Below are 14,733 nucleotides of genomic sequence, written 5' to 3'. Positions count from 1 at the left end.
TGTCACCCCCTGACCCCTGGCACCTGGCCAGCGTCGCCTGTCCAGTGTCACCCCCTGACCCCTGGCACCTGGCCAGTGTCACCTGGCCAGTGTCACCCCCTGACCCCTGGCACCTGGCCAGTGTCACCTGTCCAGTGTCACCCCCTGACCCCTGGCACCTGGCCAGTGTCGCCTGTCCACTGTCACCCCCTGACCCCTGGCACCTGGCCAGCGTCGCCTGTCCAGTGTCACCCCCTGACCCCTGGCACCTGGCCAGTGTCGCCTGTCCAGTGTCACCCCCTGGCACCTGGCACCTGGCCAGTGTCGCCTGTCCAGTGTCACCCCCTGACCCCTGGCACCTGGCCAGTGTCGCCTGTCCAGTGTCGCCCTCCCCAGCTCCCTGTCTCCACCTACTGCCAAGTCCCTGTGGTGTCCCCAGGATGTCCCCACGGTGTCCCCACGATGTCCCCACGATGTCCCTGACCCGTCCCTGTCCCCCCAGGCCTTCAGCCAGGCACACTGCATCGGCCAGGGTGTCCCCCTGTGTCCCTGACGTGTTCCCCACCCCACCTCACCCATCTCTGGGGTGTTCCCCTCCCACCTGACGTGTCCCTGACCTGTCCCCACGATGTCCCCACGATGTCCCTGACCCGTCCCTGTCCCCCCAGGCCTTCAGCCGGGCGCACCGCATCGGTCAGTGACCCCCTATGTCCCTGACATGTCCGTGACGTGTCCCCACGATGTCCCTGATGTGTCCCCAGGGTGTCCCTGACGTGTCCCCACCCCACCTGACCTGTCCCCACGATGTCCCCACGATGTCCCTGACCTGTCCCCGCTGTCCCCAGGCTTTCAGCTGGGCGCACTGCATCGGTCATAGTGTCCCCCTGTGTCCCTGACGTGTCCCTGACCTGTCCCCACGGTGTCCCCACGATGTCCCTGCGGTGTCCCTGACCCATCCCCGTCCCCCCAGGCCTTCAGCCGGGCGCACCGCATCGGCCAGGCCAACAAGGTGATGATTTACCGCTTCGTGACGCGGGCCTCGGTGGAGGAGCGGATCACGCAGGTGGCCAAGCGCAAGATGATGCTGACGCACCTGGTGGTGCGCCCGGGGCTGGGCTCCAAGGCCGGCTCCATGTCCAAGCAGGAGCTCGACGACATCCTCAAGTTCGGCACCGAGGAGCTCTTCAAGGACGAGAACGAGGGTCAGCCCTGGGGGCACGGGGCAGGGAGCGCTGGGCTGGGCTGGGCTGGGCTGGGCTGGGCTGGGCTGGACTGGACTGGACTGGGCTGGACTGGACTGGGCTGAGGTGGGCTGGACTGGGTTGTGCTGAGTTGGACTGGGCTGTACTGGGCTGGACTGGGCTGTGCTGGGCTGGGCTGGACTGGGCTGGACTGGGTTGTGCTGAGTTGCACTGGGCTGTGCTGGGCTGGGCTGGGCTGTGCTGAGTTGGACTGGGCTGGGCTGAGCTGGGCTGAGCTGGGCTGGGCTGGGCTGGACTGGACTGGGTTGGATTGGGCAGGGCTGGGCTGGACAGGACTGGGCTGGACTGAGCCGTGCTGGGCTGGACTGGGCTGTACTGAGATGGTGAGGATGATGATGGGCTGTGCTGGGCTGGACTGAGCCATGCTGGGCTGGGCTGGACTGGGCTGTGCTGGGTTGGACTGGGCTGGACTCAGCCATGCTGGGCTGGACTGGACTGTGTTGGGCTGGGTTGGACTGGGCTGTGTTGGACTGTGCTGGGCTGGACTGGACTGTGGTGGGCTGGACTGGGCTGCGCAGGGTTGGACTGGGCCGAACTGAGCGGTGCAGGGCTGGACTGGGCTGGACTGGGCCATGCTGGGTTGGACTGGGCTGTGCTGGGTTGGACTGGACTGTGTTGGGCTGGACTGGGCTGGACTGGGCCATGCTGGGTTGAACTGGGCTGTGCTGGGTTGGACTGGGCCGCGTTGGGCTGGACGGGGTTACGTTGGGTTGTACTGGGTTGCGTTGGGTTGTGTTGGGTTGTACTGGGCCATACTGGGCTCTACTGGGCTGTGTTGGGCTGTATTGGGCCATGCTGGGCTCTGCTGGGCTGTACTGGGCTGTATTGGACCGTGCTGGGCTGGACTGGACTGTGCTGGGCTGATTTGGGCTCTGCTGGGCCTTGTTGGGCCATGCTGGGCTGGACTGGGCCGTGCTGGGCTGGACTGGGCCCTGTTGGGCTGGACTGGGCTGGACTGGACTGGGCCGTGCTGGATTGGAGTGGGCTGGTCTGGGCTGGACTGGGCTGTGCTGGGCTGGACTGGGCTGGACAGGGTTGTGCTGGGCTGGACTGGGCTGGACTGGGCCGTGCTGGGCTGGACTGGGCCGTGCTGGGCCACGTTGGAGTGACAGAGCCGTGTCACGTCGCGTTGGCGTGTCCGGCCGTGTCAGAGCGTGCGGGGCCGTGCTGGTGCGGGGCCGTGTCCCAGCGCATCCCAGCACATCCCAGTGTGTCCCAGCGTGTCCCAGCATGTCCCGGTGTGTCCCAGTGCATCCCAGCATGTCCGGCCATGTCCCAGCGTGTCCCAGCGCGTCCGAGCGTGTCCCAGTGTGTCCCAGCACGTCCGAGCGTGTCCCAGCGTGTCCCAGTGCGTCCGGCTGCGTCCCAGCGTGTCCCAGTGTGTCCCAATGCGTCCGAGCGTGTCCCAGTGTGTCCCAGTGCGTCCGGCTGTGTCCGGCCGTGTCCCAGCGCGTCCCAGTGCGTCCCAGTGCGTCCCAGTGGGTCCGGCTGTGTCCGGCTGTGTCCGGCCGTGTCCCAGCGCGTCCCAGCGCGTCCCAGTGCGTCCGGCTGTGTCCGGCCGTGTCCCAGCACGTCCCAGCGTGTCCCTGTTGGTGCGGGGCCGTGTCCCAGCATGTCCGGCTGTGTCCCAGCGTGTCCCAGTGTGTCCCAGTGCGTCCCCGTGCATCCCAGTGCGTCCCAGTGCGTCCGGCTGTGTCCGGCCGTGTCCCAGCGCGTCCCAGCGTGTCCCTGTTGGTGCGGGGCTGTGTCCCAGCACGTCCAAGCGTGTCCCAGTGCGTCCCAGCGTGTCCCTGTTGGTGCGGGGCCGTGTCCCAGCACGTTCCGAGCGTGTCCCAGTGCGTCCCAGTGTGTCCCAGTGCGTCCGGCTGTGTCCAGCTGTGTCCCAGCGCGTCCCAGCGTGTCCCTGTTGGTGCGGGGCCGTGTCCCAGCATGTCCCAGTGTGTCCCAGTGCATCCCAGCATGTCCCTGTTGGTGCGGGGCCGTGTCCCAGCATGTCCCAGTGTGTCCCAGTGCATCCCAGCGTGTCCGGCTGCGTCAGAGCATGCAGGGCCGTGTTGGTGCAGGGCCGTGTCCCAGCGTGTCCAGCTGCGTCCCAGTGCGTCCCAGTGCGTCCGAGTGTGTCCCAGAATGTCCGGCCACGTGCCAGCACATCCGGCCGTGTCCCAGCGTGTCCGGCCGTGTCCCAGTGCGTCCCAGCGTGTCCGGCCGTGTCCCAGCGTGTCCGGCCGTGTCCCAGTGCGTCCCAGCGTGTCCGGCCGTGTCCCAGCGTGTCCCAGCGTATCCGGCCGTGTCCCAGCCCATCTGGCCACATGCCAGGGTGTCCCAGCGTGTCCCAGTGCGTGCCGGTGCATCCCAGCGCATCCCAGCATGTCCCAGTGCGTCCCAGTGTGTCTGGCCGTGTCCCAGCACGTCTGGCCACGTACCAGCGCGTCCCAGTGTGTCCCAGCCCGTCCGGCCGTGTCCGAGTGCATCCCAGTGTGTCCCAGCATGTCTGGCCATGTCCGAGCGTGTCCGGCCACGTCCCAGCACGTCCCAGTGTGTCCCAGCACATTCCAGTGTGTCCCAGTGTGTCCCAGCGTGTCCCAGCGCATCCAGCCATGTCCCAGCGCATCCAGCCACGCCCCAGCGCGTCCGGCCGTGTCCGAGCGCATCAGGCTGCGTCCCAGCATGTCCCAGTGCACCCCAGCATGTCCCAGCGTGTCCCAGTGTGTCCCAGCGCATCCGGCCATGTCCGAGCGCGTCCGGCCACGTCCCAGTGTGTCCCAGTGCGTCCCAGTGCATCCCAGTGCATCCAAGTGTGTCCCAGAATGTCCGGCCACGTGCCAGCACATCCGGCCGTGTCCGAGCGTGTCTGAGCGTGTCCGGCCGTGTCCCAGCGTGTCCCAGCGCATCCGGCCGTGTCCCAGTCCATCTGGCCACATGCCAGGGTGTCCCAGCGCGTCCCAGCATGTCCCAGTGCGTCCCGGTGCGTCCCAGCGTGTCTGGCCGTGTCCCAGCATGTCTGGCCACGTACCAGCGCGTCCCAGTGTGTCCCAGCACGTCCGGCCGTGTCCGAGCGTGTCCAGCCATGTCCCAGCACGTCCCAGTGTGTCCCAGCACATTCCAGTGTGTCCCAGCGTGTCCCAGCGTGTCCCAGCGCATCCAGCCACGCCCCAGCGCGTCCAGCCGTGTCCGAGCGCATCAGGCTGCGTCCCAGCATGTCCCAGTGCACCCCAGCATGTCCCAGCGTGTCCCAGTGTGTCCCAGCGCATCCGGCCATGTCCGAGCGCGTCCGGCCACGTCCCAGTGTGTCTCAGTGCATCCCAGTGCATCCCAGTGCGTCCCAGTGCGTCCGGCCATGTCCAAGCACGTCCGGCCACGTGCCAGCGTGTCCGGCCGTGTCCCAGTGCGTCCCAGCACATCCCAGTGTGTCCCAGTGCATCCCAGCGTGTCCCAGTGCATCCGGCCATGTCCAAGCGCGTCCGGCCACGTCCCAGCGTGTCCCAGCGTGTCCCAGTGTGTCCCAGCGCATCCCAGCACATCCCAGTGTGTCCCAGTGCATCCCAGCGTGTCCCAGCGCATCCGGCTATGTCCGAGCGTGTCCGGCCACGTCCCAGTGTGTCCCAGCACATCCCAGTGTGTCCCAGCACATCCCAGTGCATCCCAGCGTGTCCCAGCACATCCCAGTGTGTCCCAGTGCATCCCAGCGTGTCCGGCCACGTGCCAGCGTGTCCCAGTGTGTCCCAGTGCATCCCAGCGTGTCCCAGCGCTTCCGGTTGCGTCCCAGCACGTGCCAACGCGTCTGGCCATGTCCGAGAGCGTCCGGCTGCATGTCCCAGCACGTCCCAGTGCATCCCAGTGTGTCCCAGCGCGTCCCAGTGCATCCCAGCGCGTCCCAGTGCATCCCAGCGTGTCCCAGTGTGTCCCAGCGCGTCCCAGTGCGTCCCAGCGTGTCCCAGCGTGTCCCAGTGTGTCCCAGCGCGTCCCAGTACCTCCCAGCGTGTCCCAGTGTGTCCCAGCGCATCCCCGTGCATCCCAGCGTGTCCCAGCGTGTCCCAGCGTGTCCCAGCGCGTCCCAGTACCTCCCAGCGTGTCCCAGTGTGTCCCAGCGCGTCCCAGTGCATCCCAGCGCGTCCCAGTGCATCCCAGCGTGTCCCAGTGCGTCCCAGTGCGTCCCAGTGCGTCCCAGTGCATCCCAGCGCGTCCCAGTGTGTCCCAGCGCGTCCCAGTGTGTCCCAGCGCGTCCCAGTGCATCCCAGTGTGTCCCAGTGCATCCCAGCGCATCCCAGCGCGTCCCAGTGTGTCCCAGTGTGTCCCAGTGCATCCCAGTGTGTCCCAGTGCGTCCCAGCGCATCCCAGTGCATCCCAGTGCATCCCAGTGCATCCCAGTGCATCCCAGCGCATCCCAGTGCATCCCAGCACGTCCCAGCGCGTCCCAGCGCGTCCCAGCACGTCCGGGCGCGTGCCAGCGCGTCACGCGGTGTGGCCACGCAGGGGACAACAAGGAGGAGGACAGCAGCGTCATCCACTACGACAACGAGGCCATCGCGCGGCTGCTGGACCGCAACCAGGACGCCACCGACGACGCCGACGTGCAGAACATGAACGAGTACCTGAGCTCCTTCAAGGTGGCCCAGTACGTCGTCAGGGAGGAGGACAAGGTGCGGCGGGGACAGCGGGGTGGGTGGGGACACCAGGGTGGGTGGGGACACAGGGATGATGGAGCTGGAGACCCTGGAGAGGATGGAGATGGAGATGATGGGATGGTGGAGATGGCGAGGATGATGATGCTGGAGATGATGGGGATGATGGGATCATGGAGAAGAAGGTGATGGGATGATGGAGATGATGAAGATGGAGATGATGGGGTGATGGAGATGATGGGGTGATGGAGATGGTGATGGTGGAGATAATGGAGAGACGATGAAGATGGGGATGATGGGACCATGGAGATGAAGGTGATGGGACAATGGAGATGATGAAGATGGAGATGATGGGAACAGTGGAGAGGAAGGTGATGGGATGAAGGAGATGATGGAGATGACGGGATGATGGAGATGGTGATGATGAGGATGATGAAGATGGGGATGATGGGAACAGTGGAGATGGAGATGATGATGATGGAGAGATGATGAAGATGGGGATGATGGGGATGGTGATGATGATGATGATGGAGATGGCGAAGATGGGGATGGTGGGATGGTGGAGATGGCAAGGATGACGATGATGGACATGATGGGGATGATGGGACCATGGAGAGGAAGGTGATGGGATGATGGAGATGATGGGGTGATGGAGATGGTGATGATGGAGATGATGGAGAGACGATGAAGATGGGGATGATGGGACCATGGAGATGGAGAGGATGATAGAGATGATGAAGATGGAGATGGTGATGATGATGATGGAGAGACGATGAAGATGGGGATGGTGGGGTGATGGACATGGAGAGGATGGTGATGATGATGGAGAGACGATGAAGATGGGGATGATGGGACCATGGAGATGGAGAGGATGATGGAGATGATGAGGATGATGGGGTGGTGGGGATGATGAAGATGAGGATGATGGGACCATGGAGAGGATGACGATGATGATGATGATGATGGAGATGATGGGAACAGCGGAGATGGAGATGATGATGATGGAGAGATGATGAAGATGGGGATGGTGGAGATGGTGATGGTGATGATGATGGAGATGGCGAAGATGGGGATGATGGGATGGTGGAGATGGTGAGGATGATGATGATGGAGATGATGGGGATGATGGGATCATGGAGAGGAAGGTGATGGGATGATGGAGATGATGGAGATGATGGGGTAATGGAGATGGTGATGGTGGAGATAATGGAGAGACGATGAAGATGGGGATGATGGGACCATGGAGATGAAGGTGATGGGACAATGGAGATGATGAAGATGGAGATGATGGGAACAGTGGAGAGGAAGGTGATGGGATGAAGGAGATGATGAAGATGGAGATGACGGGATGATGGAGATGGTGATGATGAGGATGATGAAGATGGGGATGATGGGAACAGTGGAGATGGAGATGATGATGATGGAGAGATGATGAAGATGGGGATGGTGGGGTGATGGAGATGGAGAGGATGGTGATGATGATGGAGAGATGATGAAGATGGGGATGATGGAACCATGGAGAGGATGATGGAGATGATGAGGATGATGGGGTGATGGGGATGATGAAGATGAGGATGATGGGACCATGGAGAGGATGACGATGATGATGATGATGGAGATGGGAACAGTGGAGATGGAGATGATGATGATGGAGAGATGATGAAGATGGGGATGGTGGAGATGGTGATGGTGATGATGATGGAGATGGCGAAGATGGGGATGATGGGATGGTGGAGATGGTGAGGATGATGATGATGGAGATGATGGGGATGATGGGATCATGGAGAGGAAGGTGATGGGATGATGGAGATGATGGAGATGATGGGGTAATGGAGATGGTGATGGTGGAGATAATGGAGAGACGATGAAGATGGGGATGATGGGACCATGGAGATGAAGGTGATGGGACAATGGAGATGATGAAGATGGAGATGATGGGAACAGTGGAGAGGAAGGTGATGGGATGAAGGAGATGATGAAGATGGAGATGACGGGATGATGGAGATGGTGATGATGAGGATGATGAAGATGGGGATGATGGGAACAGTGGAGATGGAGATGATGATGATGGAGAGATGATGAAGATGGGGATGATGGGGATGTTGGAGATGGTGATGATGATGATGATGGAGATGGCGAAGATGGGGATGATGGGATGGTGGAGATGGCAAGGATGATGATGATGGGGATGATGGGGATGATGGGACCATGGAGAGGAAGGTGATGGGATGATGGAGATGATGAAGATGGAGATGATGGGGTGATGGAGATGATGGGGTGATGGAGATGGTGATGATGGAGATAATGGAGAGACGATGAAGATGGGGATGATGGGACCACGGAGATGGAGAGGATGATGGAGATGATGAGGATGATGGGGTGATGGGGATGATGAAGATGAGGATGATGGGACCATGGAGAGGATGACAATGATGATGATGATGATGATGATGGAGATGATGGGAACAGTGGAGATGGAGATGGTGATGATGGAGAGATGATGAAGATGGGGATGGTGGAGATGGTGATGATGATGATGATGGAGATGGCAAAGATGGGGATGATGGGATGGTGGAGATGGCGAGGATGATGATGATGGAGATGATGGGGATGATGGGACCATGGAGAGGAAGGTGATGGGATGATGGAGATGATGAAGATGGAGATGATGGGGTGATGGAGATGGTGATGATGGAGATGATGGAGAGACGATGAAGATGGGGATGATGGGACCATGGAGATGGAGAGGATGATAGAGATGATGAGGATGGAGATGGTGATGAATGATGATGGAGAGATGATGAAGATGGGGATGGTGGGGTGATGGAGATGGAGAGGATGGTGATGATGATGGAGAGATGATGAAGATGGGGATGATGGAACCATGGAGAGGATGATGGAGATGATGAGGATGATGGGGTGATGGGGATGATGAAGATGAGGATGATGGGACCATGGAGAGGATGACGATGATGATGATGATGGAGATGGGAACAGTGGAGATGGAGATGATGATGATGGAGAGATGATGAAGATGGGGATGGTGGAGATGGTGGAGATGGTGATGATGATGATGATGGAGATGGCGAAGATGGGGATGATGGGATGGTGGAGATGGCGAGGATGATGATGATGGAGATGATGGGGATGATGGGACCATGGAGATGATGACGATGATGATGGAGATGATGAGGATGATGGGGTGATGGGACAATGGAGAGGAAGGTGATGGGATGATGGAGGTGATGAAGATGGAGATGATGGGGTGATGGAGATGGTGAGGATGATGGAGATGATGGAGAGACGATGAAGATGGGGATGATGGGACCATGGAGATGGAGAGGATGATAGAGATGATGAAGATGGAGATGGTGATGATGGAGAGACGATGAAGATGGGGATGGTGGGGTGATGGAGATGGAGAGGATGGTGATGATGATGGAGAGACGATGAAGATGGGGATGATGGGACCATGGAGATGGAGAGGATGATGGAGATGATGAGGATGATGGGGTTATGGGGATGATGAAGATGAGGATGATGGGACCATGGAGAGGATGACGATGATGATGATGATGATGGAGATGATGGGAACAGCGGAGATGGAGATGATGATGGTGGAGAGATGATGAAGATGGGGATGGTGGGGATGGTGGAGATGGTGGTGATGATGATGATGGAGATGGTGAAGATGGGGATGATGGGATGGTGGAGATGGCGAGGATGATGATGATGGAGATGATGGGGATGATGGGACCATGGAGATGATGACGATGATGATGGAGATGATGAGGATGATGGGGATGATGGGACAATGGAGAGGAAGGTGATGGGATGATGGAGGTGATGAAGATGGAGATGATGGGGTGATGGAGATGGTGAGGACGATGGAGATGATGGAGAGACGATGAAGATGGGGATGATGGGGTGATGGAGATGGAGAGGATGATAGAGATGATGAGGATGATGGGGTGATGAGGATGATGAAGATGAGGATGATGGGGATGACGGGAATGGTGGAGATGACGGTGATGGCACCATGGAGATGATGGGGTGATAAGGATGATGAAGATGGGGATGATGGGACCATGGAGAGGATGATGATGATGATGATGACGATGATGATGATGATGATGGAGAGATGATGAAGATGGGGATGATGGGGTGATGGAGATGGTGATGATGATGGAGAGACGATGAAGATTGGGATGATGGGACCATGGAGATGGAGAGGATGATGGAGATGATGAGGATGATGAAGATGAGGATGATGAGGATGATGGGAACGGTGGAGATGAAGGTGATGGGACCATGGAGATGATGACGGTGATGATGCAGATGATGAAGATGAGGATGATGGGGATGATGGGCACAGTGGAGATGGAGATGATGAGGATGATGGGGATGATGGAGATGGTGGTGATGATGATGGAGATGAGGAAGATGGGGATGATGAGACCATGGAGATGGAGACAGTGGGATGATGATGATGATGATGATGATGATGGAGACATTGAAGATGAGGATGACAGGAACACGGAGACAGTGGGATGATGATGATGATGATGGTGATGATGATGATGATGGAGACGCTGGGGACGCTGTGACCCCTGAGGCCGGCAGGGTCCCTCGGGTGACCGCGGGTGACCGCTGTGTGTGCGGCAGATCGAGGAGATCGAGCGGGAGATCATCAAGCAGGAGGAGAACGTGGACCCCGACTACTGGGAGAAGCTGCTGCGGCACCACTACGAGCAGCAGCAGGAGGACCTGGCCCGCAACCTGGGCAAGGGCAAGCGCGTCCGCAAGCAGGTCAACTACAACGACGCCGCCCAGGAGGACCAAGGTGGGCACTGGGATGGGACTGGGACACACTGGGAGGCACTGGGATGGTGCTGGGATGGTGCTGGGAGCAGCTGGTGCAGAACCCGGGCAAGCACAAGCGCGTCCGAAAGCAGGGCAACCACAACGCTGCCACCCAGGAGGACCAAGGTGGGCACTGGGAGGGACTGGGAGTCACTGGGAGGGACTGGGACACACTGGGAGGCACTGGGATGGTGCTGGGAGTCACTGGGAGGCACTGGGATGGTGCTGGGAGGCACTGGGAGGCACTGGGATGGTGCTGGGAACAGCTGATGCAGAACCTGGGCAAGGGCAAGCGCGTCCGAAAGCAGGGCAACCACAACGCTGCCACCCAGGAGGACCAAGGTGGGCACTGGGATGGGACTGGGAAGCATTGGGAGGTACTAGGAGGGACTGGGATGGTGCTGGGAGTCACTGGGAAGCACTGGGATGGTGCTGGGAGGAAACCTGGGCAAGGGCAAGCGCGTCCTGAAGCGGGGCAACCACAACGCTGCCACCCAGGAGGACCAAGGTGGGCACTGGGAGGGACTGGGACACACTGGGAGGTACTGGGATGGTGCTGGGAGGAAACCTGGGCAAGGGCAAGCACATCCAGAAGCGGGGCAACCACAATGCTGCCGCCCAGGAGGACCAAGGTGGGCACTGGGATGGGACTGGGACACACTGGGAGGGACTGGGACACACTGGGAGGGACTGGGACAGACTGGGAGGCACTGGGGGTGCAGTGTCCCCAACGCTGACCGTGTCCCCCAGACAACCAGTCCGAGTACTCGGTGGGCTCCGAGGAGGAGGACGAGGACTTCGACGAGCGGCCGGAGGGTGAGCGTCCCCTGTGTCCCCTCAGTGTCCCCTGTGTCCCCTCAGTGTCCCCTCAGTGTCCCCTCAGTGTCCCCTGTGTCCCCTGTGTCCCCCCTGTGTCCCCCCTGTGTCCCCCCTGTGTCCCCTCAGTGTCCCCTCTGTGTCCCCTGTGTCCCCCCTGTGTCCCCCCTGTTTCCCCCTCAGTGTCCCCTGTGTCCCCTGTGTCCCCTCAGTGTCCCCTCAGTGTCCCCTGGGTGTCCCCTCAGTGTCCCCTCAGTGTCCCCTCAGTGTCCCCTGGGTGTCCCCTCAGTGTCCCCTCAGTGTCCCCTCAGTGTCCCCTCAGTGTCCCCCTGTCCAGGTGTCCCCTCAGTGTCCCCTCAGTGTCCCCTCAGTGTCCCCCTGTCCAGGTGTCCCCTCAGTGTCCCCTCAGTGTCCCCTCAGTGTCCCCCCTGTGTCCCCCCTGTGTCCCCCCTGTGTCCCCTCTGTGTCCCCTGTGTCCCCCCTGTGTCCCCTCAGTGTCCCCTCTGTCCCCTCAGTGTCCCCTGTGTCCCCTCAGTGTCCCCTCTGTCCCCTCAGTGTCCCTTCAGTGTCCCCTCTGTGTCACCTCAGTGTCCCCTATGTCCCCTCAGTGTCCCCAGTGTCCCCCCTGTGTGTCCCTTCAGTGTCCCCTGTGTGTCCCCTGTGTGTCCCCTGTGTGTCCCCTCTGTGTCCCCTCAGTGTCCCCTGTGTCCCCTCTGTGTCCCTTCAGTGTCCCTTCAGTGTCCCTTCAGTGTCCCCTCAGTGTCCCCTCTGTCCCCTCAGTGTCCCCTCTGTGTCCCTTCAGTGTCCCTTCAGTGTCCCCTGTGTCCCCTCAGTGTCCCCTGTGTCCCCCCTCTGTGTCCCCTCTGTGTCCCCTGTGTGTCCCCTGTGTCCCCTCAGTGTCCCCTCAGTGTCCCCTCAGTGTCCCCTCTGTCCCTTCAGTGTCCCCTCAGTGTCCCCAGTGTCCCCTCAGTGTCCCCTCAGTGTCCCCTCAGTGTCCCCTGTGCGTCCCCTGTGTCCCCTCTGTGTCCCCTCTGTGTCCCCTCTGTGTCCCCTCAGTGTCCCCAGTGTCCCCTCAGTGTCCCCAGTGTCCCCTCTGTGTGTCCCCTCAGTGTCCCTTCAGTGTCCCCTGTGTCCCCCCTGTGTGTCCCCTCTGTGTCCCCTCTGTGTCCCCTCAGTGTCCCCTCAGTGTCCCTTCAGTGTCCCCTGTGTCCCCCCTGTGTCCCCCCTCTGTGTCCCCTCTGTGTCCCCTCAGTGTCCCTTCAGGGTCCCCTCAGTGTCCCCTCTGTGTCCCCTCAGTGTCCCCTGTGTCCCCCCTCAGTGTCCCCTGTGTCCCCTGTGTCCCCTCAGTGTCCCCTCAGTGTCCCCTGTGTCCCCCCTGTGTCCCCCCTGTGTCCCCTCAGTGTCCCCTCAGTGTCCCCTCAGTGTCCCCTCAGTGTCCCCCCTGTGTCCCTTCAGTGTCCCCTCAGTGTCCCCTCTGTGTCCCCTCAGTGTCCCCTGTGTCCCTTCAGTGTCCCCTGTGTCCCCCTGTGTCCCCCCTGTGTGTCCCCCCTGTGTCCCTTCAGTGTCCCCTCAGTGTCCCCTCTGTCCCCTCAGTGTCCCCTCAGTGTCCCCTCTGTCCCCTCTGTGTCCCCTCAGTGTCCCCAGTGTCCCCCCTGTGTGTCCCCTCAGTGTCCCCTGTGTCCCCCCTGTGTGTCCCCTCTGTGTCCCCTCTGTGTCCCCTCAGTGTCCCCTGTGTCCCCTCAGTGTCCCCTCAGTGTCCCCTCTGTCCCCTCTGTGTCCCCTCTGTGTCCCTTCAGTGTCCCTTCAGTGTCCCCTGTGTCCCCTCAGTGTCCCCTGTGTCCCCCCTCAGTGTCCCCTCTGTGTCCCCTCTGTGTCCCCTGTGTCCCCTCAGTGTCCCCTCAGTGTCCCCTCAGGGTCCCCTCAGTGTCCCCTCAGTGTCCCCTCTGTCCCGTCAGTGTCCCCTCAGTGTCCCCAGTGTCCTCAGTGTCCCCTCAGTGTCCCCTGTGCGTCCCCTGAGTCCCCTCAGTGTCCCCTGTGTCCCCCCTCAGTGTCCCCCCTGTGTGTCCCCTCAGTGTCCCCTGTGTCCCCCCTGTGTGTCCCCTCAGTGTCCCCTCAGTGTCCCCTCAGTGTCCCCTCAGTGTCCCCCCTGTGTCCCTTCAGTGTCCCCTCAGTGTCCCCTCTGTGTCCCCTCTGTGTCCCCTCAGTGTCCCCTGTGTCCCCCCTGTGTCCCCTGGGGGGTTTCAGGGTGTCCCACAATGGGGCCAGGGTGCAGGGGAAGGGTCAGGGTGTCCCAAGGGGGTCTGAGGCACCCCAAGGGGGGTCAGGGTGTCCCAAGGGGGTCTGGGGCACCCCAAGGGGGGGTCAGGGTGTCCCAAGGGGGTCTGGGGCACCCCAAGGGGGGGTCAGGGTGTCCCAAGGGGGTCTGGGGCACCCCAACGGGGGGTCAGAGTGGCCCTAAAGGGGGGTCAGGGTGTCCCAAGGGTGTTTTGGGCACCCCAAGGGGGGGTCAGGATGTCCCAAGGGGGTTTGGGGTGTCCTGGGAGGGGTCAGGGTGTCCCAAGGGGGGGTCAGGGTGTCCCAAGGGGGTCTGGGGCACCCCAACGGGGGGTCAGAGTGGCCCTAAAGGGGGGTCAGGGTGTCCCAAGGGTGTTTTGGGCACCCCAAGGGGGGGTCAGGATGTCCCAAGGGGGTTTGGGGTGTCCTGGGAGGGGTCAGGGTGTCCCAAGGGGGTTTGGGGCACCCCAAGGGGGGGTCAGGGTGTCCCAAGGGGGTCTGGGGCACCCCAAGGGGGGTCAGGGTGTCCCAAGGGGGTTTCGGGCACCCCAGGGGGGGTCAGGGTGTCCCAAGGGGGTTTGGGGTGTCCTGGGAGGGGTCAGGGTGTCCCAAGGGGGGGTCAGGGTGTCCCAAGGGGGTCTGGGGCACCCCAAGGGGGGGTCAGGGTGCCGTGGGGGGGTCCTGACCCCTCCCCTCCCCCAGGCCGGCGTCAGTCCAAGCGGCAGCTGCGGAACGAGAAGGACAAACCCCTCCCCCCACTGCTGGCCCGGGTGGGCGGCAACATCGAGGTGAGGGGACACCGCGGGCTTGGGGACACCTCAGGGGCTTGGGGACATCCCCTGGGGGCTTGGGGACATCCCCAGAGGGCTTGGGGACACCTCAGGGGCTTGGGGACACCTCAGGGGCTTGGGGACACC

General features: G+C 61.5%; 2 protein-coding genes across 3 annotated transcripts in view; both read left to right on the top strand.

Moving 5' to 3' along the window:
* Positions 1 to 14,733, top strand: part of LOC116439081 (chromodomain-helicase-DNA-binding protein 3-like) — a 74,910-nt gene that overhangs the window by 45,686 nt on the left and 14,491 nt on the right. Inside the window, exons 24-28 of the mRNA XM_032098148.1 lie at positions 950 to 1,181; positions 5,715 to 5,881; positions 10,529 to 10,706; positions 11,477 to 11,542; positions 14,519 to 14,604. Coding sequence (XP_031954039.1) covers positions 950 to 1,181; positions 5,715 to 5,881; positions 10,529 to 10,706; positions 11,477 to 11,542; positions 14,519 to 14,604 — 729 coding nt within the window. The remainder of the gene's footprint in view (positions 1 to 949; positions 1,182 to 5,714; positions 5,882 to 10,528; positions 10,707 to 11,476; positions 11,543 to 14,518; positions 14,605 to 14,733) is intronic.
* Positions 2,250 to 4,677, top strand: LOC116439064 (keratin-associated protein 16-1-like). 2 transcript variants are annotated; one of them, XM_032098144.1, is made up of 4 exons: positions 2,250 to 2,733; positions 2,873 to 3,240; positions 3,327 to 3,576; positions 3,896 to 4,677. In XM_032098144.1, the coding sequence occupies exons 1-4, from the start codon at positions 2,512 to 2,514 to the stop codon at positions 4,094 to 4,096; spliced, it is 1,041 nt and encodes a 346-aa protein (XP_031954035.1). In that variant the 5' UTR covers positions 2,250 to 2,511; the 3' UTR covers positions 4,097 to 4,677. The 2 variants fall into 2 exon arrangements, with proteins under 2 accessions (XP_031954035.1, XP_031954034.1); XM_032098143.1 differs by having other exon boundaries at positions 2,873 to 3,178; positions 3,327 to 4,677.

This window comes from Corvus moneduloides, unplaced genomic scaffold, assembly GCF_009650955.1.
Source record: "Corvus moneduloides isolate bCorMon1 unplaced genomic scaffold, bCorMon1.pri scaffold_94_arrow_ctg1, whole genome shotgun sequence".
NCBI lineage: Eukaryota > Metazoa > Chordata > Aves > Passeriformes > Corvidae > Corvus > Corvus moneduloides.
This window is presented reverse-complemented; position numbering and strand designations above follow the sequence as displayed.